The sequence below is a fragment of the Pseudorca crassidens genome, chromosome 15 (assembly GCF_039906515.1).
Source record: "Pseudorca crassidens isolate mPseCra1 chromosome 15, mPseCra1.hap1, whole genome shotgun sequence".
Lineage (NCBI taxonomy): Eukaryota > Metazoa > Chordata > Mammalia > Artiodactyla > Delphinidae > Pseudorca > Pseudorca crassidens.
This window is the reverse complement of record NC_090310.1, coordinates 3687554-3715407: the sequence shown is the minus strand read 5'-3', so window position 1 is coordinate 3715407 and position 27854 is coordinate 3687554. Positions and strand designations below refer to the sequence as shown.

The window sequence follows — 27854 nt, the reverse complement described above, 5'->3', positions numbered from 1 at the left end:
CGGAGGTGGGTGTGTCCCCAAGGTCGCGGCCCTGCCTGGAGCACAGGCCACCCTCAGGCAGCCGGCCTCCTCCTCCCCAACCCTCCTCCACGGAACCCACGTCGAAGAGCGGGGCAACCCGTCTTGGGGAAACTGAAACATAGGATAGTGGAGGAATTTGTCCAAACCACACACATCAGCAACAGAGCCGGGATGGGACCCCCGAACGCTCAGCGTCCAGTCCTGGCTCTGACCCCTCAGGGCAGGGGGCAGGGGGCAAGCTATCTCCCCTCCTTTTCTCCCCCTTCGAGTGGGCGCGACGCAGCCACCGTCTCTGACTGTTCTGAGGGCCAAAGGGGCACCAAGGTGCCCTTTAAACCCCAAATGCTTCCTCTCCCCACCCCGACTGTCCGCCCCTCCACACAAATCTGTCCTGGGCCTACCAGGTGTCTGGAGGGAAGCCTGCGTTCCCAGTCGTGGGCCGTGTCCCGCCAGGACCCCTCCTCCCACCGCAGGGGCTGCGATGGCGGCACAGACGCTACTTGGAGGCGGCGGTGGGGCAGTTGCTCTGCCCTCATCTTTAATGGCCAGTGCGGTACAGTTAGTGGACAGACGGGTGGACACCAGACGCAGAGGGGCAGGGTGGTCACAGCGGTGCCGTGGGTACCTGTCCTCCCCGTAGAGAAGCCCGCCTTTGGCAGGATGATCTGGGAATGCCCCCAGCTCGGGGCACCGAGCCAGCCCGGACCTCTGGGGGGACCCCACCCCTTCCTACTTGCCAGGGACTCCGGCATGTCTGTCCCTCCTTGGGCCTCCCTGGACAGGGCTCAAGGCCTAGGTCACAGGGTGACTTTAGCCAGGGTGTGGGCCCTGCTTTGCGGCCCCCAAACTGTCCCCCTCCTGTATCACAGGTGGAGGATCCGGAGAAGTCATCGGGGGTCCCCAGGCAGGCACAGACGCCCAGGCCTGTGGCATCAGGTGGGTACCAGGGTGCACGCTGGGTGCTGGCATGGGGTGGGTGCACCCAGGCCAGCACCAAAGCTGGGGTTGCAAAAAGGCCAGCGCAGACCGTGGTCTGAAACCATTCAGACCCAGAGCTTACAGCTCCTTCACGGCAAACGCATTTTGCTGGGGAGACCCAGCGTTTAAGAACGGGAACGGGGGAGACCTGGGGGCAAGGGGTCCCCAGTGAAGGAGGTGCTGAGGACGGTGTGGCTGGGGCCATGGGGCCCTCAAAGCAGAGCCAGGTGAGGGTCACCAGAAGGGGACACCAGCTGGTGGTCTGTCACTGTCCTGGCTGGCACTGGGACCACCAGACACACGCAGGTGGCAAAGGGCGGCGTGAGACGGAACACAGAACACAGTGCTGGCGGGACCCTGTGGCAGCCACATGTCCAGGCCTCCGAGAACTTGGCAGAACCTTGGGGCCGGAGTGAGGGCAGGTGGGCCCAGAGAGGGTGGCGGTATTGGCACGGGGAGGAGGCCGGGGCCCCGCAGGCACTGCAGGCAGGGGTGGGGAAGGGCCCCGGCAGCCCTCCCTGGGCAGGGCTGGGGGCCCAGGCCTGGCTCAGAGGCCGGCGGGGAAGGAGGCGTTGGCGGTGGAGCGGTCGGGGCAGGTGCCGTGGGCGTCCCGCGTGAGGCTGTAGGTACAGTAGGCCACGGCCGAGCCCAGCGTCAGCCCCGTCATGTAGGACACAGTCATGGTGTTCCCTGCAGACAGGACCAGACCTCAGCTGGCGGGAGGGGCCACAGCGAGGGCTGGAGCCGAAGCCCTAGCTTCTCAGGTGTGAAGCAGTGACCACGGCCAGCTCCCACCTGGGAGGTGGCCGCCCCAGGACTGTTCCACCCTGACTGAAAGTGCTGGGCGCTCCAGGCCTCGCCTGCTTCTCTTTCTCTCCAGCCTCCTACCTCCAACTGCTTCCTCGTCATGGACCACTTAGGATGTCTACTGGGCTTCCTGAACCTACTGTGTCCAGAACCCCCCTCCAGTGCCCCTTCCCACACGGCCCCCGCCCCATCTCACTTGACGGCAATCCAACCTTCTTGCCCTGAGCAGCAGGCCCCCCTTGAGAGTCCTTCTTGACCTCCCCCCTCGCCCCACCCCCCGTCCTTTTCTCATACTCCATCTCCTAGTCCATCAGCTGGCCCCGTGGGCCCTGCAGTCAAAACGGATCCAGAATCCAGCACTTTCTTCCAGGCCCCTCCCACCTGTTTACTACTCCACTGCCGCCCCCTGCCCCAGGGCCTTTGCACATGCTATCCCCGCCACTCCGAACACTCTTCCCTTGCATTGTCACGTGGCCCCTCACTACCTTCTCCAGGTCTCTGCTCAAGTCACCTCCTCAGTGAAGCCTTCCCAGACTGCTCTGCTTCCACTGTGAACCCCCTACCACGACTCCCTCGTCCCATTACTCTGTTTTACATTCCTCAACCACGCTCATCACCTTCCAACACATTACATCATTTTGTTGTCTCTTTGTCACCTCTGGACTGTCAACCCCACAAACACAGGGATCACTGTTTTGTCACCAGTGTCCCCAGAACCTAGAACAGTGCCTGGTGCACGGCAGGGGCTCACCAAGCAGCTGTGAGATGAACGAGGGGGGAAGCGGTTGGCGAACGTCCCCAAGCTACGAGCTCCGAGGCTGACTTGACCCTGGGACCCAAAGGTAGCTTCTCGCTGTGTGGTCTTGACTTCTACGGGCCTGGGTTTCCCTGCCTGACAGTGGACAGTCCTGCAGGCGAGCAGGGCCTTACCTGCTAGCTCCCGCTGCTTGGGGCTCACTTTGCCCGCCGCCAGGATCATGGGCACGCTACCGAAGTAGCCGTTGCTGATGCCCATGAGCAGGGAGAGGATGCAGGGCCAGGCCGGGTGGCGGAGGGCGGGCGTGCTGCTGGGGTAGACGCACAGGATGAAGAGGGGGATGAAGACCACACGGAGGCAGGCGCAGGCCAGCAAGTGGGTGCCCTGCCAGTCCATGGGCAGCGCCGCCAGGATCTGTGGGGAGACAGACATGCGGGCCCATGCCACTCCCCTTGCGTCTTCCCGGCAGCCTCCAGACACACCCCTATCCCTAGACACTTCCGGCTCAGGCTGTGTCCCCATCCTTTCCCACCTTTGTCCACCAAACCCCTCATATGGCGACACACAGTCCTCGCTGTGTGCCCGGCACCCAGCCAAACACGACACACGTGCCCCTGTTCAGCCTGCACAGCACCCTCGCCGGGTGGGGCTCTTGACATTATTTGAGAAACGAGGATACAGAGGCCCAGAGGATCAGGCCCACCTGCATCAACACGTACGAAGCGGCAGCAACTGAACCCACTAACTAAACTTTGCTCCCTCGGGAAGCACAGACTCGAGTTTCTCAGACCTCCCAGCTGTGTGACCCCAAGCAGATGGCTTTCCCTCTCTAAGCCTTGCGTTCTTCTACAGAAGACCAACAACAGGCCAGCCATTTCTGGGTGCCCTCCTTCGTGTGCCCCCACCTGTGCTCAACTAGTGAGGGTGGGGCAAGCGCCGCCTCCCCCAACTGCTCCCAGCTGCGGTCTGGACCGTGGCTCTGCTCCCGCCCTCCCCACCAGGAGCCACGTGCAGCCTCTGCTTGGGGCCTGCGCCTCCCCGGGGACCCTCCCCGCGGCTCCCGCAGTGACCCTGGCGTCTGCTGCCCCCACCCACGGCGTCCTCCCCCAGGGCCGGGAGGGTTGGCGGGGGCGCCCACCTTGCCCACGAAGTCAGACAGGTTGAACACGGCCATGATGAGAATGGGCAGCCACTCGCCCAGGATGCAGTGGTGGATCTCGGACTCGAGACCCGGAAACAGGCACAGCGTGATGAAGTAGGTCACGGCAATGGAGAGCATGTCCGCCCAGATGACGCGGGCCACCACGTAGCGGTGCAGCAGCAGGGCTGTGGGAGGCCGGCGGCGTCAGGAGGCCGCACACCTAAGCGGCCCCAGCCCGCCGGAACACCCCCTGCCCTCCGCGCGCAGACGAGACACGGGACGCCGGGGCCCAGCCCGCCCCACCTCGGAAGGAGGGCCAGCTGCGCCTGGTTCTCGGCCGAGGCACATCAAAGCGCGTGTAGGCTCCCCCGCCGCCGGTCACCTCGTGGGCTGGGCTGTCCTTCGGGGACCCGCCGTTGGCCAGGCCTGGGCCCTGGTGCTCCTGGAGGGGGTACAGGGTGGGACGCGTTTGGGTGAGAGGCCCCCGCAGGCTCCTGCCGGCCGCTTCCTCGCCGTCCCGCAAACACGCCAAGCTCCTCCCACGCCCCGGAGCCTCTGCGCGTGCGCTTCCCTCTGCCCACCCCCCCACGCCCCGCCCCCACGCCTTTCGTGTGGGTCCTCACACCCCTCCGCACGGCTCAGGTCTCAGCCCAGAGCCACTCGCGGACCCTCCGTGACCATTAAGGGGGCTCCGGTTTCTGACGTGGGCCTTGTCTCAGCCGGCCTCTGGCTCCGCGCAGTGTCCGGGGCGCCCCAGCTCCCCAGGATGGCTCCGCGCGGGCCTGCGGGGGAGGCCACAGGTGTGGGCCATCACACCGGGGGCGTGGGGAGGTTAAGGCCTCAGGTGTGGGCTGTCACAGCCAGGGGGCCTCAGGCCTCAGGTGTGTGGTGTCACCAAGGGATGAAACCTTGGTCCACAGGACGAAGGAGGGCCCGTGGGTAGGAGCCTCGGGCCACAGGAGGAGCTGGAGCCTGAGACGACAGCGACAGCGGGGCGCGGCTGGAGGAGCTCGGCTGGGACGGGGCGGCGGCCGTGCCGGGCCTCCCGGCTCCCTCCGCCGACCTCGCGACTTACAAAGTGCACGTCCTCGGCGGCCACGTCGTGGTGCACGCGGTAGCCGGCCGTGTGGCTGGGGCGGGGCCGCGCCGTGTGGTAGAGCACGAAGCGGCTGCCCCGTACCAGCAGGTGCAGCAGGAAGCAGAGCAGCTCCAGGCCCGCGGAGACCAGGAAGAAGATGAGCGTGCCGGCCCGCTCGTCGGGTAGCAGCAGCTTCGTGAGGATACGGCTCAGGGAGACCATCACGCCCGCCGTGCCTGCGGGGGGAGGGGCCGTGACGCGGGCGACCCCGCCCACTCGGCCCCGCCCCGCAGCCCTGGGACACGGACACGCCGTGGCTGCCCGCAGGATGCGCCGGCGCAGCCCGCCCCTCTCTGGCCCCTGCTCCCGGCTCACACACACCCCACCCCAGGCGCACTGATCACGTGTCTGCTGTGTGCCCGGCACCGTCCGCCCTGAGGACACAGTGGGGACAACGCATGCAGGCCCTTCCTTCTGGGCTCGTTGGGGAGAGGCCCCAAACAGGTCGCAGAAAAACACCAATGATTGTGCAGGATTTGGGGGCACAGGCAGAGACGAGGGGGCGAGCGTCCATTGGCAGAGGGCTGGCATGAGCTCTACATGTTTGTGTTTGCGGAGCTGAAAGGAAGTGGTGGGCTTGGAACCAGGTGGGTGGGGTCCTAAGGTCACAGGGGAAGGTGGTGGGGGTCACGGCAAGCGGGGTACCTTCTCGGAACCAAACACCACAGACGCGAGGCTTGGAGCCCTGGGGGCACCTGGTGGGCCTCACCGTATGTAGAGGGTACAGAGCACCCCAAAGGGGAGAAATGGGGCCCAGAGTCCACCTGAGTCCTGCCCCACAGCACGGCTGAGCCTGGCCCATCCAGGCCCGGAAGGAAGACTGAGGACATCTGGACGAGGTGCTCCGAAGTGCTTGCGGCTGGGCTGAGGGTGGGGCGGCCCCCGTGCTGGAGGGCAGCAAGACAAGAGGGGGAGTCGGCTGCTCGGACCGGGGCTGGGGCGCAGGGATCACCCCGGAGGGCAGGTCCACATGACTTGCAGGGACTTAGAGCACTGGGTGTCGGGTAGGTCTCAGGTTTGAGCAAGGGGGTGCCCTTCACTGAGCAGGGGCCGGTGGGATGACGTGTTGGGCTTGGGAAAGGGAGTCTGAGTTGCCAAGTGGGGGTGGGGCTCTGAGGAGAGCTTGGTGCTGGGGGCCGGCACTTGACGTCACGGGTGTAGATGAGCTGCCCTGCACACACATGCACACACGAAACGCACGCCTTGCACAGACGCTGCGAGACACTCGAGACCCATGCTCAGAGTGTGGCACGTGCTCCTCACATCACAGAGGACTCTGCACCCAAAGAGACCACGCCTATCACAACCTCATCCCTCCTGTCTGGGAGTCCGGCCCCCCACCAGCCAGGCGATCGCCAGCCCCGCCTCGGTCCCAGGAAGAGGGTCGCAGAGCCTAGGCAGCTCTGGGGTCCGCAGATACTCACTCTCCCCCGTCATCACCCCCTGCGTGTACCTCTTGGGCAGCATCCCCGTGTACCCGTAGAAGCTGGATTGCTGCACTTGAGAGAGAGAGAGAGAAGTAACCATGAGACACCACTTATCACCTGTTTGCTTGGAACAGAATTCAGAAGTTTGAGAACACTGTTGGCAAGGGTTGCTGGGAAAAGACATTAACACCACTGGGGGCAGAGGGACCTTGTCCAATCCCCTCGCGGAGTGGGGTGGAAACAGCACCACCCCCTGCATAGCACAGTCCTGCCTTCGACGTCCCCGCCCCGGGGCTGGCCAGACTCCCCAACCTCCTCTGGTCATTGACACCCAAGCAGAAATGACACGCGTCACTCCTGGACCAGGTAGGAAAAGCCCACATGGTCTTCTGGTCTGTCTTTCCCCAGGGGCGGCCACAGAAGAGGCCATGTATTACAGACGGGGAGCCACCGGCAGTCCGAGTGAGTGTGGAAATAACCCCACCGACACGCTGGATGTGCAGCAAGGGCCAGAAATAAGGCCGGTTCTGAGAAGCCACTGAGATCTCTGGGCTCGTTTGTTACCACAGCATAACGTCTCATCCTGACCAACAAGACAGAAGTGCAGCAGTATCTGGGGAAAATGAAAATGTACTGGCTCAAGCCCTGCGGTCTAGTGACTCCACGCCTGGAAGTAAACCCTGGAGCAGGGCTGGCAAACTAGCATCTCCTTCCTGGTGGGGTTATCAGCATTTTGTTTAATGAAATAGAACAGAGCAGACCTGAGTACAAAGCCTGGATTGAGAATGTTATTTCACAGAGCCTTCATTTCATTTACACACACGCACACGCACGCACGCACACGTGTGCTGGGTCATAATGTGAAAAGTATCTCTTTCTGGAAGTCACGATCAACAGAACAATTGGCCTGGACCTTTGCAAACATCATTGCCACAGAAGACAGAGAAAGGCTGAGGACCTTTCAGATTTAAGGAGACTAAAGATGTGACCAGTGATGTAACGTGTGACCCTGGGCTGGGTCCTGGGTCAGAAAAACCAAACGCTGTACAGGACATTACCGCGACAAACAGTGAAATGATTATGGCTTGTAGATCTGATGATAGTATTGTATCAACGTTAAATGTCCCAATTTTGGCAATTGTAAATGTGGTTCTAGAAGAGATGTTTTAGGTTTAGCTGTTAAACACCCTGAACTGTTACCATTTAGGCAAAGAAGCATGATGATGTCTGCAAGTAATTCCCAAACGGTTTAAGGACAAAACATACATTTTCTATTTATATATATTTAGGGGAAATTTCATATAATACATATACTTTAGAAGGTGGAGGAGGGGGACTTCCCTGGTGGTCCAGTGGTTAAGACTCCACGCTCCCAGTGCAGGGGGCCCGGCTTCGATCCCTGTTCAGGGAACTAGATCCCACATGCCGCGACTAAAGCTCCCACACTCGGCAGCGAAGATCCTGCGTGCCGCAACTAAGACCCAGCGCAGCCAAATAAATAAATACATATTTTTAAAAAAGATTCTTATTAAAAAAAAAAAAAGAAGTTGGGGGCAGGGAGGGGGAACAGAGAAAGCCAGCAAAGGAAAGAAAGCACATGTGGCAAAATGTTAACAATTGGTGAATCTAGGTGAAAGGTATATGGGAACTCATTATATTATTCTTAACTTTCCATAGGTTTGAAACAGTTTCAAAATAAAAAATTAAAAAAAAAATTTGAAAGCTACCGCCCAAGAGAAACACAGTGACACGGTGACATGGGCAGGAGAGGTTGTGAAGCCTGGTTTATACCTGAGAAAACCAGGGAACTGCCTCCATGTCCACATGGCATGTGGGCATGTGGACATGTGTGTGGAGTGTGTGCTCTGACTCTATGTGTGACCAGCGCACGCAGCCCTTTGGGTGTGCAGCGTGCGTGCATGTGTGAAAGCAGACTCGCCCATGTGCACGTGGAAACGTGCCGGCACTGAGTCTGGCTCACCCTGTATTAACATGCCCCCAGCACACGAACAGGGCCGGTGGGACGGCCCGCAGTGGGCACCCAGGGGCTCAGTCCACCCCGGCCCCTGGCCCTACCTGTGCAGCCAAAGGCCACGGTGCCCACCGCAGCCAGGTTGATGGCATAAGCCTGGTCACGAGAGAAGAGCTGCAGCCACACGTCGCAGATGCTGATGAACAGGAGGGGGCCCAAGGCTAAGAGGTAGCCTGTGTGGGGAGAGGCCAGAGAGGTGGCACTCGATGGTGGGCTGGGGGAGCCCCCTCATCCCCCAACATGGAGCCAGGTCTGAGGTGCCCTCTCTCTGCCTTTCCCCTTAATACTGGGAGGGCGGGGACATCTTAGAGTTCTAGGAGGGGCACCCAGAAGGCTTCCTGGAGGAGGCGCCTCGAGCTGTGTTTTGAAGCTGAATGTTACCATGGAGACAAATGGGAGAGGAAGAGCAGGGAAGAGCAAGGGCCCCGGGACACACGTGGGGTGCACAGCAGCCTCGCCAGGCGCAGGCATCATGCCAGCACGTGTTACACGCACATGGGCCTGACACTGTTTTCACAGTTGAACCCCATGACATTCCTAGGAGGTGCGCCCATCTTACAGACGAGGAGAGTGAGGCGCACGCAGGGAATGGAGGGCATGTGACGGCCAGGTGTGAGGGCCGGGAGCCGGGTGGGCAGCGGGCAGCGTACCCGCGGTGATCCTCGTGTGCAGGCTCAGCCTCTCCACCAGCGCGTTGTTCAGGAGCACAGCCACCAGCGCCACCAGGATGTAGGTGAGGCTCATGTCAAACACAATCGAGGTCCCTGGTGGGGGGCAGGGTAACAGGGGTTCAGGGGAGCCCCACCCTCTGCACCTGCCCCCGCCAGGCACTGCTTCCTCCCTCTGCCCCAAAGGGGCTGACAGCCCAGAGAGGGTGAGTGGCTGCCCTTGGGGTCACACAGCAATTCACAGCCGAGCTAGGGTTTGAATAAAACGGGCTCCCCAAGTGGGGTCCCGCCCAAGGGGTTTCTGGAGGGTGGCAGGCCTGAGTCACGTGTGCAGGGCCGCATGCGATGGCAGGACGCGACTGTGGGGGACCCACCTGGGTACTTGTGGTGCAGGTAGTCCACGTCGGTGATGAAGCTATTGTACGGCAGCAGGAAGCCCACGCCAGCCAGGAGCGTTGCAAAGTAGACGGCGCGGTAGCGGTCGTCAGGCACCGGCTCCTCTGCCCGCAAACCCAGACGCCAGGTGAGACGCGGACCAGCCCATTCGCGGCCGCGACCACCACATCGGGGCCACAGTCCACCACGGCACCCCCATCACGACCACCATAGCCACAGCCACTCCGGCTGCCACCCGAACCACAGACACGGCCTCCCACCATGCATCTGTCACTGCCACCAGAAGCACTGCCACCTTAGCTACCATCACCATGGCCACTCTCACCATATCCAAGCCACCAAGGCCATCATGACCGTGGCTACTCTCCATCACTATGGCCACAGCTGCCCACGCCACCACCATCATGGCCATTATCAAAAGTCACCAAACACCATGGCCACTGTCACCATCGTACCCACCATCATGACCACCATCACCATACCCACGGTCCATCATCACTGTGGCCACTGCCACTGTATCCAGCAGCATCACGGCTGCCGTCACCCTGGCCACCATCCATCCCCATCACAGCTGCTACATCACAGCCGTTATCATCACCTTACAGCCACTGTAACCATGGTCACCGTCACCGTGGCCGCTCTCCACCTTCACGGCCCCAGCTGCCCCAGTCATCATAGTCATGGCTGCCAGACATACAACCACCAATACCACGCCAGTGCAGCCATCACCACAGCCACTGGCCGTTACCAAGAGGCTGCTGCCACCGTGACTCTCACCATCATGGCCACGGAAGCAGCTGGCTGGAGAGAACAGTGAAACGGCCTTTTGGAGACTCAGCTCTGGGACCAGCTGGGTGGCCAGACCTGGTGGGGCTGAGGCAGTGTCCTCTGGGAGGCCACCGATGCTCTAAACCAGCGTCCAGTATACAGGGCTGATTCTCCTACAGTTAGTGTTCACACATCCAGGAACCACGGGCAGAAGTGCGGGTGGGACCACTCACTACGCCCCTTAGAGCTTCACCAGCGAAATGTTTGCTTCCCACCCCCAGGACTTGAGGCTCCGCTGGGCCGGAGGGCTTTGCTCCAAAGGGAGGAACGGTTCCCCCCCGAGACACAGTGATCCTGCAGGGAGCAGGGTGGCCGCTCTGGCTGTGGGGACAGATCCTGACCGTCATCACTGGGAAGTCAGGTTGCTCCCGTGTGGGAGTGAGAGAGTAGGTCCGCGAGACAGGAGATTCCTCACGGCCTCTCTCAGCACGTGCAATCCCTGGGACACAGTCAATGGAAAACGATACCAACCCAAGTCCAGCAGGACTGCTAGTGATCCAGAGCTTTCAAGAATGAAGGCTGGGGGAATTCCCTGCTGGTCCAGTGGTTATGAGTTGGCACTCTCACTGCTGGGGCCCCAGGTTTGATCCCTGGTCGGGGAACTAAAATTCCATAAGCCACATGGCGCGGCCAAGAAAAAAAAGAATAATGAAGCTTGGGTCACCCACCGGGCAAAGAACCATGACCAGTTAAGATACTTGTGGTGGGCAAATGGAATATGGGATGGGCGGTGGGAGAAGGTAGTTATGAATACGGTGGGCAAATGGAATATGGGATGGGCGGTGGGAGAAGGTAGTTATGAATACGGTGGGCAAATGGAATATGGGATGGGTGGTGGGAGAAGGTAGTTAGAATACCAGCTACAATCATGGGACTAGTCACAGACATGAGAACTGATACTGTTATGAGTATTGCTTCCTTTTTTTGATATGAATATGTGTGTGTATGTATTAATCAAATGCTTTTATTTTATTCACTTTCTCACCCCCGTATCATCTAACGTAAGATGTGTTCGTAACAGTTAACCCTGTATCTCAGTATTGAAGTTTGGGGGATCAAAGGAGAAGTGCGAACATCAACGCACAAGGACTTTGCGTCCTTTGGGGAAAGGGTTAGTGTGTTTTTGTTCATATGGGGGTCCGTTACGTCCTGGTAGGTGGGGGGTTGACTGTTAGTGTCTTTCTCTGGAGACTAAGTATGGTGTAGGGAGCTGTGTATAGGAGGCAAGCTGGTAAGGGGTAGACTGTAATGGTCAGTTTGTAGGTCAACTTGGAGGCGGAACCACAGTCCTGTTGTTCAATCAAACACCGACCGAGGTGCTGCTGTGAAAAGATTTTTCTTTCACAGAAAAATCACACAAAGGCCCTCCTTAGTTACTTTAAGTTTGATCAAAAGGGAGTTTACCCTGGGTGGGCCTGACCTAATCAGGTAAGACCCTGAGGCCTTCCCAGAACTCAGGGACCCCAAACGGCTCGTGCCCCTGGGATTCCAGCCTGCTTGTCATCTTCCGTCCTGACCACCTGCCTGATGGACTTCAGACTGGCTTAGCCAGCCTCCTCTTTAGCCAGCCAATGTCCTATAATAAATGCATATGGATATCTATACATCTGCATCTGTACTGCATCTTTAACTCTCTTTCTAGCTCTGTCTCCTGCTGGCTCTGGTAGAACCCTGGCTGATGCAGCCACTGTCACCATAGCCATTACAGCTAAAATCACCACTGCCCTGGTCACCATGGCCACCATCCAATTCTATGGCCATGGCAACGTGGCATCCACTACCTGGCCAGGAGAAGCCTGGGGATGGGCCCCGAGCTGACTCTGTCCATACACACGGGTGCAGGGAGATTATCCCAACCCAACATGGGTCTCAGCCCGCAGAACCTCCACTCCCCATCTGCAAAGAGAGGGGATGGAAGCTGAGAGTAAGTCTCCATGCCAGAGCCTGAAGTGGTCCTAGTATAACCTGTAGCCAGCCCCCAAATGAGCTATCACTTGCAGGGGGGCCTCCTGAGCGCCGGGAAACGTCTTAAGCCACATTTTGTGGATCCAGTTGCAAGCACATTAGGGTGGCCCCCGGATCATTCCCCTTTTCCAGATGAAGAAACTGAGGCCCAGAGAACAGTGACTTACCCAAGGTCCCTGAGTGGACAGAGACAGGAGCTGGGGTCGAACCCAAATCTGCCTAACTCCAGACCTGCACACTGCCCACTCTGCAAGTCTGATCTCACAGGCAACTGGACTATTTCCTCCATGTAGGGAACCTGAGCCTCCGAAAGGTTGAGGCACTTGCCCTAGGACACAGATAGGTGGAAAACCGGATATTTCTTTCTTGGGGTTTTTTTTGGGGGCTGTGCTGTGCAGCTTGTGGGATCTTAGTTCCCTGACCAGGGATTGAACCTGGACCCTCGGCAGTGAAATTGCGGAGTCCTAACCACTGGACCGCCAGGGAAGTCCTCAAAACTGGGGTGTTTGAACCTCACATCACTCCTCTTTTCGGACACTTTCCCATCTCCACTGAAGTGAGGCATGGCTTGCTCTGACCCAAGAATGCAGCCAACGCCATATGCGTCAGTCGTAGACAGAAGTTTACATACAGGTCAGTGCATGGTTCACCCTGTGCCCTCCCACCTCCTCAGTGGTCGTGGAAACCCACGTTAAGATGGAGCCTTCCCCGGGCACCCAGCATTAGTGAAGGCACTGGGCCGGTGGGCTCGTTTGTTACCACGGCAGATCTCATCCATCCTGACCGACGGTGCCTCCCGGGCTCAGTGACCCCCCCACAAGGTTCCCCATCCCGGGAAAGGCTCCCACAGCCGTCCCTGCTTTGGGGCAGACGCGCACCCTGGCCGCACGCTCACTCACCAGAGTCCGTGAAAATCGGGATGCCCCTGGCCCTACTGCCCTGGGCCTGGGCTACCCCTGCCGCCACCTCCTCCAGCGGGCCGCTGTCGAAGCTCATCACCACGCTCCTGTGCGGCGTGCTCGCCACGCTGGGCTCCTGGAGGTGCTGGCTGCCCACCGAGCCCATGGCAGCCCTGCTGCGGGGAAAGCAGATGACGCAGGCTGGGGAGGCCAGGAGGGGATCCCTGCCCCACTGCCACGCGGCCAAGCCTGCACCCCCGGGGGACCACCGTCTCTATCCACCCCACCCACCTTGAAACAGCACGCAGGGGCACACAAACCTGAACGGACGAGCGACGTCCCGTGACTTGTGTCTTACGATGCTCCCTGGCTGCAGCGGAGAGCAAGGCTGGAGGCCCGCGTGAGGGCGGCGGCAGTGGGCACAGCGGAGAGAAAGAGACGGGGGGAGAAATATTCTGAACACTTGTGTGCCAGCACTGTGCTCGAGCGTCCCACGAACCATCTCCCTCTGGGAGGGGGTTCCGACATTCACTCATTTGACAGCCGATGTTAGAGTGTGAATGTCCCGCCGGCCCACCACCCCGATCTCATAGGCAGTAAGCGGTGGGGCCTGAACCCGGACCCAGGCCTGTGGGACCGTGAGCCACCGTTCTGGGGCCGACCACGTGGACGAGCAGGAAGTCCTCCCTTTGGTCTTCCTCCGTTTCTCTTGCCTCAGCTCAAAGCTGTAGCCCTTATCTTTGGAGGAAAGGAAGGAGCTGATTGATCCTCGAGGGAGTAACACCCCCATGTGTAGGTGACCCTGTGGGTGTTGGGGGGTCTAGTTCTTTCCCTGAAACATTGATCAGTTTGTTTTTCTGACAACTTTTATTAATTAATCTGATTGCCAAAAGGATACACATTCGCTGTAGAGAATTCGAGACAAAGATGGGACACGGAAGCACTGTGTACTGAGCGTAGCACTTCCGCTTCCTGGGCCGCCCCGAGCACGTATGGGGGAAACCCACGGAAGAAGCCGGGAGACAGACCGCTTCCCGAGGGATCCCACGTGCCCGGCGCTACTCCGAGTCTCTCTGAGGATGGCGCCGGCCACGCCCAGCTCCCCCACCTCTGCTTGTCCCATCTAACGTCCTTCCTGCCTCAGTTTACCTGCTCCCCAGCCTCCAGACGGGTGTGCTGACCAGTTACGGAGTGCCTCCCCTGGGCTTCCCCCCTTCCTTGCTCCCCACAGAGTTTTAGTGGGGGTCTGACAGGCTGGAACCATCCCTGATGCCAGGTGGGCCCTGGGGACTGGGTAAATTCTGCTCTTGCCATCCGGGGTCTGACCCGGCTTGATGCGCACCCAGGAGCAGCAGAGAGGAGGGTTGCAGGCTTCTCCTTCCGGGGCCTGGGAAGCCAGGCGTGAACCCCTCTGGTCTCGGTGCTCTTCCTGTTGCCCCCAGCCCCGGGCCTCCTGCCACATCTGGAGCTGGGGGGGACGAACAAGACACAGGACAGAGCTTGGCCTGGGTTTGAATGACTGTGGCCTTAGGCAGGACCCTGCACTGGAGGCTTGGACACCCTCGGTCCCCAGCCACCCAGCGTCCTGGGTGGGGCCGGGGAAGGGGCCAGCGGCAGAGCGGCGGTCTACAACAACGGACACTCCTCCCTCCAGCCCTGGAGGTTGTGCACCCCCGACCCCCTGGGCCGTGTTCCCCACAGAGACGCGGCGGCGCCCCAAACCTGCCGGCGCCCCAAACCTGCCGGGCCTCCCCGCTGAGGTCTCCGCCCCGCCCAGAGGCCACGCCCCCCGGGAAGGCGGACGTGTTCCGCGACAAGCCAGGAGGCCGCCCAACTGCTCCCTCCCGCTCAGCGGGTGAGGCGGGCAGCTGCCACCCACAGGGCCCCCCTCAGCCACTGTCCCCACGTGCTCCTGCAGTCCGCCTCCCGGGAGGTGCTCTGGCTCCCCCTGCGGCGGCCCCATGACCCCTGATACCACCTTCCATGGTGGCAGGGCAGGGGGTGCCCCGAGGCTGCCCCCACCTCTCCTGGGCTGCAGGCCTCAACCCGCCCCTCCAGAACACCCCCTCCAACTCCACGCCCGCAGCCCAGAGCCCCAGCTCTCCCCCCATCCGCCCCTCCTCCTCCCGGGTCCCCCTTTAATGAAAATTTATGGACAGACAGGTCAGGGATCTTCTCCTGACCCCAGCAGTCCTGAAGGCCCGGCTCATGCCCCCACTTTGCAGAAAGAGAAACTGAGGCACAGAGAGCCAGGTCCAGGGGTCCAGCTTCTATTGGGAGCCCCGCCAGGCCGACCACCTTTGGCTCCCCCCATTTCAGAGGCAACTGAGTGGACAAGGGTTCTAACTGTGCCCCAGGGCACTGTGAAGACGCTGGGTGTCTGAACCCCAAGGCCAAGATGACCCCTCTCAGGGGCTGCGCTCCAGCCGGAGGGCACAAGGGAGCCTGAATTCCATCTGGGAAGCCAGCCTGTTAGCTCTCCTCGAGCCTCGGGCTCCTCACGAGCCCCAAGCCCTGGCTGGCTGGACGCCCTTGGCTGGTCCTGGCCCCCTGTGCCTGGGCCAGCTTATGAGCTCTGCTGTTCTTTCCCCAGCCAAGCTTTCTGGACTGGCCCAACTCCTCCCTGTTGGCTCTGCCCACAGGAAAGTGGGTTTCAAGACCCTGGGGCCACCCGCTTCCTGGAGCCCGGGGAGGATGCATGAATGCACTGGCCACAGGAGCTGGCTGGCTCCTACGGTGCCCAGCCCCAGGCCCTGGCCCCTGGCCTTGGTGCTGCAGCTCCCCCACCCACAGGCTCTTTCTGCGAGACCAGCCCCGTCGGCAACAAAGTTGGTTCCCAGGCCTGCGCTCCCAGGCGAAGGGCAGACCCCAGGACCACCCGGAGGCGACCGCTGGGCGCAGGCCACACCTCTTCCAGCCCTATCCCAAGAGCTGGGAGGGGACCGGCAGGGGGAAGGGGTGAGGGGGCGCGGCGGAGGTTCCAGGAGGGAACTCGGGATGGAAGGACGCTTAGGGTGTGCCCGGGGACGCAGAGGCGCCTGGCCCTGAGCAGGGCCTGGAGCCGCCGGCCACTCTCCCCCTTTCCCGGGTCTGGGTCCTGCGCTCGCAGATGGGCTGGTGGGGGGCTGGTCCGGTCCAGATGCTGGATAGGGTGGGGGTGGGAGCCCGCTCATTCCGGGATAGGGGTGGGAAGGTGGGGGACTCGGGGTCCCCGGGGTCACGTGCCCCCATCCCTGGACTCGGCGGCCGGAGCCGGCGCGGAGCCGGGCCGCGCGCGCCTCAGACAAAGGCTCCGACAGGTCCCCGCGCCTCAGCCGGTCCGCCCCCCGCCCACCGCCCGCCTCCGCCGCGGTGACCGCTTACCTCGGCCCGGTCGGGTCCTGGGGTCCTCCAAGCTCCCAGCCCCGCCCGCGCCCAACGCCCCCGCGCCGGGACCCCCGGGCGCCCGCGCCCCGCAACGCTGCGCCCCGCTCCCCGCACCGCTCCTCGGGCCGAGCGCGGCCGGCGTCCTCCGCGGGTCCCGGGTCGGCCGGCCCCGGCGTCGGCGACCGCGTCCGGGGGGCGCAGCGGCAGCGGCAGCGGCGAGCACGGCGGGGACTCCCGCGCTCCGCCCCGTCCCGCCACCCCCGCGGAGCCCCGCCCCTTTCTCCCCTCCTCCTTCCCCGCCCTCCTCCTCCGTCTCCCGCCCGCTGCGCCCGCAGAGGCGGGGGAGGGGCGGAGGTTGAGGTCGCGGCCCCAGACGCCCCGGGGGACATGGTGGTCCCGGCGACCCTGGGGTGACCTGTGGCTGATCTAGTCGCCATCCCCCATGCCCACCTCCCCGCCTGGGTGCCCAGGCCTACTGCCCCCCTCCCCGCACCCCGTCCACCCCTACCAACCCTTGTCGCCTCGCGGGGGAGGCCTGCGGTGCTCGAGGAGTGGGTGGGACAGGTTACCCGGTGAGCTGATCCAAGTTTTGAAGGATGAGTAGGATTCCGCGGGCAGGAGAAACGTGTGGATTCCACAGAGGTCTAGGGGCTGCCGCAGCCCCCTGTGCCGCTCCTTCGCGTGGTCCCCACCCCTGCCCGCGGTCCCCCTGCTCGCCGCTTGGGATCAGACCCTGACGAGGTCGCTTCCTATCACTGAGCCTCAGTTTTCTCCCAGGAAGGTGGAATTATAACCCTCCCCAGGGCTGTCAGTCCCGGCGCGCACCTCTCTCCCAGCCTCCAATTGCGCATCTGTAACCTGGCCCTAAGAGAAGAGACCCGTGCTGAGGCCCTGGGAGGAGTCCACGATGAGGGGAGGGGGTGTTCCTTGCCCGGAAAGGGGTCCAGCCTCAAGGGGAGAACAAGAACCAGGTGGGAGGTAGATGAGCCTGCCCATGGGAAGCCCCCAACCAGGGCTGAGCCCTCCCTGTGGGATCAACAGAGGTGCCTGCCAGGACTCGTGCCAAGCCCCTACGTGGATGCCCTCCCCTCACTTTCCACCAGACTAGCCCCTCTTCCTGCCTGGAGACCCACCCCTGGTGAGCGAGGGTGGGCCAGGGGGACGTGGCCCGTTGTTCAGTCATTAATCTCAAAGTCAATGAGCCTGATGCTTCCCACCGCCCCAGAGCTTTGAAAGGGCCAGTGCAGGAAACCATGCAGAGCCGCCCTGGGTGTAAATAAAAATTATTCGGTGCCTGTGAGACATTGTTCTGGATTCAGGGGACACATCAGGGTCCCTGCCCCCATGGGGTTTCGTAGGCAATAAACAGGTACAATCATTTGCGGAAGCATCAGATGGCAGACGGTGGTGGGACAGACAATGGCATGTGTCTATGGGAATGGGTGGGCATTATTGTCTAGTGGTCAGGGAAGGCCACTCTGAGAAGGTGACGCTGGGCCTGAGAGACTAGCCCCTGGTGGGGAGGTTTGTGGGAAGGGGCTTCTAGGCAGAGGGACAGCCAGGGCAAAGTCCTGAGACCAGAGAAAGCTCATTCTATTTGGGGACAGAAAGAAGGCTGGTGGATCTGGAACAGAGGAAGGGAGAAGCCATTCCGGGGAAGCGGGCAGAGAGCCGGAGCCAGCCTGGGGGAGGGGGTCTTGTTGGAGCCCCTGGAGTGTTTTAGTCAGAGTAGGTTTTTAAACCTTGATTCCAGGTGGGAGTGCAAATTGGAACAACCCTTCTGGAAAGTAAGTTAGCCTTAAAAAAAAAAAAAAAAACAACCTTTCATCCAGATAATCTAGCCTAAGGAAATAATTCTAAATACAGAAAGGGCCTTATATACAAAAATGTCCATCATATTGTAATAGCCAAACATTGCAAATAGCCTGATTACCCAAGAAGAGACGATAAGGAATATTCATCATGGTGGGAGACAGATGACATGATTGTTATATTTGAAAAAAAAAAAACGAAGAAAGCTAATGGAATAACATGTCACCACTAGGATGTACAGTTATGAAGGATTGATAATAATGTGGAAAACTGGCAGTGTGGAAGCAAGTGACACAGAAACAGGAAGAAATGGGAAGAAATACAAAAGATACTTTGCACTTTGTGCCCCCAAATTGGAAAAACCAGGTAAAAGGATTTTCTGGGAAAATAAAAAATGAGCAGACAAGCTGCCATCAGACGAGAACTAAAATCTAAGTAGAACACATACTGGGGAGGAAAGAGAGAATTTTGTTAAAGAACTACTTCGCCTCTGCTCCCAAACCCCAGGTGTGAGCAGTTTCACAGAATTACGGAATTCTACCCAACTTTTAAAGAACAGAGAGCCACGATGCAACTTAATCATTCCAGAGCACAGGAAGAAAGAAAGAACATCCTAAACCTGATGAAGTTTTCTCTAAGAAAACAACAGACGGGTCTGGCCTGTGAATACCGGTATAAAACCCTAAATACAATGTTAGCAAATAGTGATTGCTTCAGAGAAAGGAGATGGGGGGCGGGGGTCAGAGAAAGGACACATTATTTACTGTAGCCTTTTGTAGATTTTGATTTTTTTGATATTAAGTGGACAAGCCTGATGCACAATAATGCATAGAAGGAAATGTAGCAAAACGTTAAACTGTGGTCGTCATTGAATGTGGGGACAGGACAGGCATCATTGTCTTCTCTATTTTTCTGCCTTTTCTATACAAAGTCCATCAGTTTGCTAAGTCGGCTGAGAAACTTTGGGGTTTAGATTAGGGTCAAGGTCTGGGAGGGTGATGGATTTCTCCCAGTGTCCAAAGGACCTTATAGCAAGGGCTGGTGTTGTGATGGGGAGTTCAGGGCTGTGTCCTGGGGGCTTGGAGGGGCCCGGTGGCGGCAGGTGCATTTGAGGTGGGCTCAGAACTGAGAGGGGCAGGCCACCCCCACAGCCAGCTGTGTCAGGACCCTTCCTCAGGGCCAGTCCAGCCGTGAGATGTGAAAACCACACACGCTTAGTGTCTATGCCACTGACCTTTGGTGCGTGTTTGTTACGCAGCATAGTCGTGGCTGTGATAACAGATACACTGGTTGATTGACTTGTCCTGTGCCCTGGTGTTGAATGTCGATCCCTTGCCCTGCACCATGCTGTGGGTCTCGTGCACGAGGACCTTGCTTCACCCTCTAAGGGAGATAGCATGCCGTCATTTCCCCACGGGGACCCTCAGCCCTCCGGCAGCTCAGCAGCTGGTAAGAGCTCAGCCTTCCTGCTATGTGACCCTGGGCCATTCACCGCCCCTCTCTGTGCCTCACATGGAAAAGGGGCACTGTGAGGAGTAAAAGACGTAACATGCTTCACAGGGGGGCTGACACTTGCTCAGTCCTCGGGAAACACTTTACAGACATCCTTCCATTGACTGCTCCCAGCTGCCCTGTGCTGGGAGACCGCTCCTGTCATCACCCATTTTACGTGTGAGCAAACTGAGGCCCAGAAGGGTCCCCAGCTGGCAGGTCAAAGCTGAGTCTTGCGGCTCTGCATCCTGCGTATTTGCCGCTAGCCGTGGATTCGTCTGTTGGGGGTGAGTGGCAGGCCCAGGAAATGGTTCTCTGGGGGGGTGCCAGGGTGGATGCCAGGCTTGGGGCCAGCCCCACTGTCACTTCGATGACACCCAAGCTTCACTGACAGCAGCAATGACTCTGCTAATCGATGCCTGTTCCCCTGTCCCTGTTAGCAACCTTCCCTTGGAGAAAAGCCTCCTGCCAGGATGAAAAACGCAGCCAATGAAGGCCTCGTGGAATAAGCAGCTGACGGGCCACGGCAGGATTGAGGGACAGGCCTGCAGCTACCCCTGTTCTGTCACCTGGGCTCACGAAGGCAGCTGGGTTAGCGCAGGGAGAGGCTGGGGTGGGGTCCGCACCATGGGCAGAGTGACCAGGGGGCTGCCACCGCCAGGGACTAAGGCCCCTGCTTGGCCCTCACTTGGCAAGTGCTGGGCGCTGTTCTCAGTGGCCTCAGACACTCCCCCAAAGGTCATCTTTCAGTAGGATGGCTACCGGGGCCTCCCCCTTGGTCTCTCGTCCTCCCCCACTGTGCCCTCTGACCCAGCTCCCCAGGCAGACAGAGCGAGCTTTCTAAAAGGTGTCCTTCCCCCACTACCCCTCTCCCATGATTCCTCAGGGCCTGCAGGGGTCACACCCAAAGCCCAGAGTGTTCTGACCCCAGCTGGCCCCTCCCTGTTTCCTCCTGCACACTCACTTCTGAGGAATGGGCGGGAAGGGTGGGTGGCCTAGTGAGTTCTTATGCCTCAGGTCCCACCAGCAGGGATGTGGCCCAGCTCCTCATTCCAAGCTGATATAATTGCTTTAAAAACTTCGTGGGGACTTCCCTGGTGGCACAGCGGCTGACTCCACGCTCCCAATGCAGGGGGCCCGGGTTGGATCCCTGGTCAGGAACTAGATCCTACACGCATGCCGCAACAAAGAGTTCGCCTGCCACAACCAAGGAGCCGGCGAGCCGCAACGAAGGAGCCCGCCTGCCGCAACTGAGACCCGGCGCAACCAAATAAATAAAGAGTTAAAAAAATAATAATAATAAAATAAATAAAAACTTTGTGGGCTTCCTGTGTATCAGATTATAATACAATCCACTAGGTGAAAGCCGCACCCACGCATCTCTCTGTGCTGGGCTGTGGAACAAGGGCCTTATGATTTTTAGAGGCTCTCTTGTCTAATAGAGAAAGTCTAAGATGCATGCTTTTAAGATTCTTAGAAGCCTTTTCATCTAGCTGAGGGTGTTTCAAGACACTACCTTAAATATTTCTTAACCATGCCCTTAACACGTGACAGTGATATCTTGAGAGTTTGCTTGACCTGAGACCGTGTTGATCTCTGTCTTAGGGTGACCCCTTTCCTGGGGGCTCTTGGGTTTGTGACTCCCGGTGGCCCCTCTAAGCAGCCCTCCAGGTGGGTGCCCTTGTGCACGAATCTCAGAGGAGGCACTTTGGGCCCAAGGTAGCCTTTTTAGAATAATTCCCACTGTCTCCGTGGCAACAGCTTCCAGCCTGCCCACCCACCGTCCATCCCTTCTCAGGGACTAGGCACCACCCCAGACCACCATGGCCCACCAAGGTGACTCTAGGGCGACCCGCCCACCCAAAGACCAGCGGGTGTGCTGAGGTATTTTCCTGTCCCCTCCAGCTACAGAGTGGGCTTGGCTTGTTGGAGGGGGAGGGAGGGACTGAAGATAAGCTTGAAAATAAACTAAGTGTCCGCAGAGAGACATGCACGGATTTTATGCATAATAGGAGAAACCTGGAAACAGCCCAGGGCCCTTCAAGGAGAGATGGTTAAACAGGCTGTGGTCCATCCCTACCACGGAATACTACTTGGCAATGAAGAGGAACACGCTGCTGGCGCCCCCAAACTGGATGAATGTCAAGTACCTTATCCTGAGTGGAAAAGACAGACACAGAACACGTGTCACATGGTTCCATTCACGTGAAATTCTAGAATAGGCGAGATGAATCCAAGGTGATCAAGATGGTGATTGCCTTTGGGGTGGGGGCAGGGGTGGGGCGGAAGGAGTGAGCAATGCTCTATATTTTGATAGCGATTTGGCTAATCCAATGTGTCCATCTGTCAAAACTCAGCAAATGTTCACTTCTGATTTGTGCCTTTCACTGTTGGTAAATTGTGTCTAAAACAATCCCTCAACCCAAACCAAATAATGACCTCTAGCTAACACCGTGCAGGTTTAGGGGTGAAGTGTCCTGATGTCTGCCACTGACTTTGAACTGCATTTAAGAAAGGAAGGTGGGTTGGTGGATGGATAGGGTGTCGGAGAGATGGACGGCTCTCTCAGAGCAAAATGTAGGCAGGGAGCCTCTGGGGGTTCCCTGCATAATTCTTCCGACTCTCCTTTATGTTGAAAATGTTTGTGATAGAGTGTCGGGGGTAGGAGAGAAGGAAGAGAGCCCAGCGGTCCTACCCACCTTCACCCCACCTCCAGCCCTGCTCCGACCAGGCTGTCCCAGGCCACCGTGGCTCTGCCATCTGTTTCCTGCAGAGCTCCAACCTAATTTATTCCCAACTTATTAACTTAAAGCCCATTAGAATCTTCCCATCAACGTGTACACGCAGCCAAGAGCCAGACAGAGACAGGAGTGAGGACCCTGCCTAGGACACAGCCGGGGAGGGAGGGGCAGCCGGCTGGCCAGGTCCAGGGGACCTGGCTGGGCAGAGATGGGGCACCGGGCAGGGCCAGGCCTCAGCAGGTGGTGGAAGGGTGAGGGTCTCCCCCCCCCGGCGCAGGGAGCAGCCTTCATCTGCGTCACCTCCTCTAATTCTTATAGGGACCGGGGTACCCTGGGAGCCCCCGCTTAGAGCCGAGGAAGCCAGCGGGGGAGTGGTGACGCTGGGATGACGGGGATAGTGGGTCTCGTAACCATGACCCTGGTCACAGTCATAGCCATACGTGAGCCGGATTTCACGCTCACAGTGACCCCGGGACACGGGTATTGTCGGTCACCTTAGGGCAGGTGCAGGGACCAGGCTTCTGACCTGGACAGAGAGGCCCCCTGGGACTGCTTGGACTGCCCCCCCCGCCCCCCAGCTCAAGGCGAGCAGGCCCCCGGCAGCATCACAGGCCCGGAGGCCGTCAGCCCCGTCCCTGCTTGTGCCCCTGCCTCTGAGCACCGTGGCATCAAACTCGAGAGAAAATGAGACCCAACCGTCTGGGCAAAAAAGGCAAATGGAATAAATAAAACCCCAGGATTCTCTCCAAGAGGACAGGGGTGGTGGTGAGGTGCTGAGTGGGACGCGGTAGGGGGAGGGGTTGGCGCTGACGGACACCCGCTGGGAGCCAGGCCCGGCCAAGGTCAGCACTGTCTGCTCAGACCCTCACAGTGACTCTGGGACGGGAGGGCCCGAGGCTCAGAGAGGTGGCTTGCCTGACTGAGCCAAGTCACACAGCAAGGCCAGGCCGACGCCGGCCTCTCCTCAGCCACCCTGTCTGTCCTGGGGGCCATGCTGCCCCCCAGAAGCCCACCCCCAGGCCAGCCAGCCAACGGGCATGAAGGCTCCCGGGAGCCGCTGCTGGAGGCTGGCCAGGACGGCGGCAGCTGCTGGCCTGGCTCCAGGAGCGCGTAGCTGCAAGAGCTCTTCTTTGCCGCCTTGGAGGATGCGGTGGGGGGATGGGAGCCCCAGGGACCCTGGGCTGCTGCCCCACCGGGAGCAGATCTCCCTCACGGCTCCAGGCTCCCACGAGCTCCCGCCCACCCCCCAGCCCCTCCCTTGAGGCACCAGCCGCACCCAGTTTCCTTGGCTTCCCCTCCCTCAACAACGAGGCGACTCCTCCCAAGCTTTTACCCACTTAGTTCCCTCCACCTGGAGGGCCTGCCCATCAACACACACTCCCCGGCACCCACCAGCGCCTACTCATCCGTAAAGACTCAGCACCACTGTCCCCTCCTCCAGGGAGTTCCCCTGATGTTGGCATGCCAGGGGTGGCCCTGGTGCCCAGAGTCGCACGCCTAAGAAGCCTCGAGAAGTCTGGGCCTCTCTGGGCCTCGGGGCCAGGCCAGGTCTGGAGGAGGTCTCGGTCAGTGAGAGGGGCTGGGTGAACCAGCTACCGTCGGGGTCGGGGGCACAGTGGCACTGGACCCGGGGCCACCATGCTGATCTCAGAGGATGGCATTACGGCAGGGTGGCCAGGCTCTTACTGATACTCTGATTCCTAGAGCACCCAAACGATAGCTCACGTCCGGCTCCTTTGCAATCAGCGTGCCCATTTCAGAGATGAGAAGACAGATGCCAGAGGCCGGCCCAAGGTTTCCCAGCCAGGCTCCTGGGAGTGACAGAACCAGGACTGGAACCCAGACCGGCCGACGCTCCTGGCCCCACCTGGGCCCCACCTGGGCCTTACCTGAGGCTTACCTGGGACTTTCCTGTGCTCCCTCTGAGGCTTCTCCCGGTGGAGTCAGAATTTGCTGTCAGACACGCGGTGCGAAGGAGCCTTTGTACTCTCTATTTACAAGAGGACGCTTGTGAGCAAATTAGCAGGGTAACCAGGGAAAATGTTTGGCTTCCGTGGGTGGGAGCTGAAGCCATCTGTTCCCAAGTGCTGAGAGAACACCCGAGCAGTCACTGGGGCCGCCGTGCCCAGCAGAGCGGCAGAGGGCGCTACCGGACCCCGCAGGCTGTGTGCCCCGGGGCAGGGCCCTCACCCTCTCTGGGCCTCGGGATCTGCCCCTGTAAAGCTGAGGGGGCCTGTCCAGCCTTGGAGCTCCAGAATGCTCCCTACCGCCTCCCTCGCCCTCACTGCCCACCCCTTACCGTGTAGACGCGCCCCTCCCCGGCAGGGGGAGGCTGCCAGCCACGAGGAGGACAGCGCCGGCCTCCCCAGCAACGGTCTTTGGGGTTTTATTTACCATTGGACTCATATGTTCTCAAGCTGAAAATAGCTTTGTTTCCTCTGATTATAAAGATGATAATTCGCCAACCCAGAAATTTATGCCATAGAAAAGTCAGCCGGGAGATACACCTCTCCTTGTGAATGGAGAGCATCTGTCCAGAGGCCCCTCTCTAAGCAGGGGGGGGTCCATGTAGGGGGTGAGATTGACTAGGCTATTTCAGAGATGGAGGTGGAGAGAGAGGTTTACCACCCTCATCTGAGGACTCTTTCGCTCCTTGTCAAGGTCCCCAGAGACTGTGCCTTGTTTTTGTCCCCAGTCGGGAGAGCAGAAAGGTTGAGTTTGAGCCTGGCCATCGGACAGATCTGGGTTTGACCCGAGCCTTCTGCCTCCCAGCTGTATGACCTGTGACGTGCCTTAGCCTCGCTGAGCTGGGCTCTGTTGCCTCATCTGTAAAATGGGGTAACGACGGTAGCTGTGTCGTCACAGCTAAATCACATTAATCACGTGTGACAGTCATCGATCCCGGCCTGGTACTCTGGCCGTTGGCCTGTGACTGGCAGGGTCAACAATCAATGCCCAGGGCACCTTGCCAGTCAGTAGTAACTGTTCACTGGGGGCTGGCACCAGGCGGGCAGGACTTCCGGGTGAGTCCGGACTGTCCCACCTGAGGGTGGACTTGGACTTCCAGGTCGTTTCCCCCGGGCCGCTTTGTTGAAGGGAAAAGCTTCGGCTGCAGGGGGTTCTGGGACAGCTGACCAGTGACCCGCGTGGTCTGGTGGTGGTGGACGCCCCTCCGCCTGAGCAGTTCCGGATCATCCGGGCTGCAGGGTAGGGGGACCAGCGACCAGGGCAGACCCCAGCTGGGGTTCCCCTCCTCTTGCGGTGGGGTGGGTGGGGAGAGGGGCTGGGGCTCCTCAGAACGCTTAGGGCGTGTGGGCTGGGATGCAGGGCGGACACAGGACGTCTCCACCAGGGATGGCGTCAGGATCGGCGGGTGTGGTTGGCATCTGGGGCCAGGCTGCCCTCAGGCTGAGAACGAGGCTGGACGTGGCCCTTGGGGGCAGTGGGCACAGTTCCCCCGTAACCCCCCATCCCACGGTGCACTTAATGAGGGAACATTCTAGATGCCACGCTCCGCCTTCCCACTGCTGTGCGGGAGCTGTTCCTACCAGCCCTGAGAGCCAATTATGACATTCTTAGGAAATTTTGCTAGACAGTTGTTAAACTCAGCCATTGTTAAAAATTAAATAAACTTACCAAGGTAATACATACTCAGAACTCATGGCGTCCTAATTATTTTACTATTATTTATGCTGTCGAGGTCACGTCCACTGTATCGAGATGGTGGGAACACCACGTGTCGGTGGGCTACCTCATTTCTCTTCCCAACTCTGTTCCATGACATCATGCTGGCATCTTGAAATCAGCCAGGCTTGGGAGAATTTACACCAGGGAAGTCAGCCGAGGCTACAAATCAAGGCTTTTCCCACCAGAGGGCCAGTTGTTAAGGGCTTACCAGCACACCACATCCCAGACTCCTGTGCCCTGGACTCCAGCCTGGGGTCACCTCTCCATCCCGTCTCCGTGGCACTGCTCTGCCCCCTCCAACCTCCTCCGCCCACGGTGTCCAGAGGCATCTCTCCCAGCACGAAGCTGACTGTGCCTCTCATGGCTCCAAATCCTCCCATGGCTCCCACCTGCCTTCAGGATAAACCCAAGTTCCTGAACCAGGCTCTTGAGGTCCTGCAGGGGTGGCTGCCGCCAGCTGTCTGCCTCACTGTGCACTCCCAGATTCTGCCAGACGGACACTGCCAAGTGGAACCACTCTTACGCCCTGGTCAGGGGCCCCTTCCCGAAACCCCACTCCGGTCCTCTTCAGCATCCTGGGCTTCGCCATCCCAGCAGTCCCAAGCCCCTGAGGGCCGGCCACACGGCTGGCGTGTGCAGCCCGAGACCGAGGGTGACCAGGGGGCGTGCGTGTACACACAGGATGCGACGTCCGTGCTCACGCATCCTGACGGGGAGTTCAGCTCATCCCTGGCCTTCCAGGTTCTTAGACAGTTGAAGACAGGACACATTTGCTTAATATTGGCTCTATTTCTAACTCTTAAACATCTAGACCTACAGCGTGTGGGCTTTTCCCCATGTGACCCTTGCCCCAGGCCCTGCCAATTTAGGAGCAGATCTGATTCCAAGTTCCAGACTCCACACCTTTGTTTGTGCGGTTTTCCCAGCCCAGAATCCCTGCCCCCTGGGAAGCCTTCCTGGGCTGTCAGAACACCACTGATGTAATCACGGGCCGTAGCATCATTAGGTGGAGACGTCCGAGGCCCAGGGGTGTTTGCTGCGGGGCCCACTCTATCCTCCAGAGGCCGGTCCCAGTTCCGGAGAAGCGCAGTGCTGGGGGAAGGTAGCTGGCTCCTGGAAGGAGCTTATCTTGGCTGAATTCTCCTAATCCTCTCGGAGGATTAAGGAAACAATGCACGTATGTCCTCTGATAATGCGTTTAAGGATTTAATAGGCTCCAGGCTTTCTCAGAGGAAGCCCAGATGACTTTGTTCTCAACTCTCTGGGTGACCTTGATCTGTGGCTCCATTCATTCACCTGTAAAGGGAAGGAGTTGATGGTGGTCTGCGGTCCCTGAAACGTTGCAGGTGAGCTGGGGTTGCCATAGTGAGTGCTGGCTGGGAAATCCTCCCCAGCCCATCGCCCCAAGGGGGAGGTAGGGCTGTCGGTCTCAAAGCAGGAGGCCAGTCATGGGACGGCACCACTGGAACACGGTGGCTGGTTGGGGACGGGCATACGGCTTGAGGCTGGCCCACCAGAGTCTTCCTTGGAACAGACAATAAACATCTGTTGTGTATTAGTTTGCTCGGGCTGCCGTAACAAAGTACTACTGTCAGGGCGGCTTAAACAACAGAAATTTGTGATCTCCCAGTTCTGGAGGTTGGAAGTCCAAGATCAAGGTGTTTGCAGGGTCGGTGTCTCCTGAGGCCTCTCTCCTTGGC

At 59.5% G+C, this 27854-nt stretch overlaps 1 protein-coding gene across 5 annotated transcripts; it reads right to left on the bottom strand.

Annotated features, from left to right (window-relative positions):
* Window positions 1-528: 528 nt before the first annotated feature.
* On the bottom strand, window positions 529-16479 carry SLC29A4 (solute carrier family 29 member 4). 5 transcript variants are annotated; one of them, XM_067705422.1, is made up of 11 exons: window positions 13378-13990; window positions 13058-13233; window positions 9344-9469; window positions 8952-9065; window positions 8346-8474; window positions 6267-6341; window positions 4780-5018; window positions 4008-4146; window positions 3702-3889; window positions 2737-2977; window positions 529-1689 (listed from the first exon to the last, which is right to left on the bottom strand). In XM_067705422.1, the coding sequence occupies exons 1-11, from the start codon at window positions 13557-13559 to the stop codon at window positions 1547-1549; spliced, it is 1752 nt and encodes a 583-aa protein (XP_067561523.1). In that variant the 5' UTR covers window positions 13560-13990; the 3' UTR covers window positions 529-1546. The 5 variants fall into 5 exon arrangements, with proteins under 5 accessions (XP_067561523.1, XP_067561524.1, XP_067561525.1 ...); XM_067705423.1 differs by lacking the exon at window positions 529-1689 and adding an exon at window positions 16421-16479 and having other exon boundaries at window positions 2091-2977; window positions 13058-13230; window positions 13378-13445; XM_067705424.1 differs by lacking the exon at window positions 529-1689 and adding an exon at window positions 16421-16458 and having other exon boundaries at window positions 2091-2977; window positions 13378-13445.
* Between the last annotated feature and the right edge of the window lie 11375 nt (window positions 16480-27854).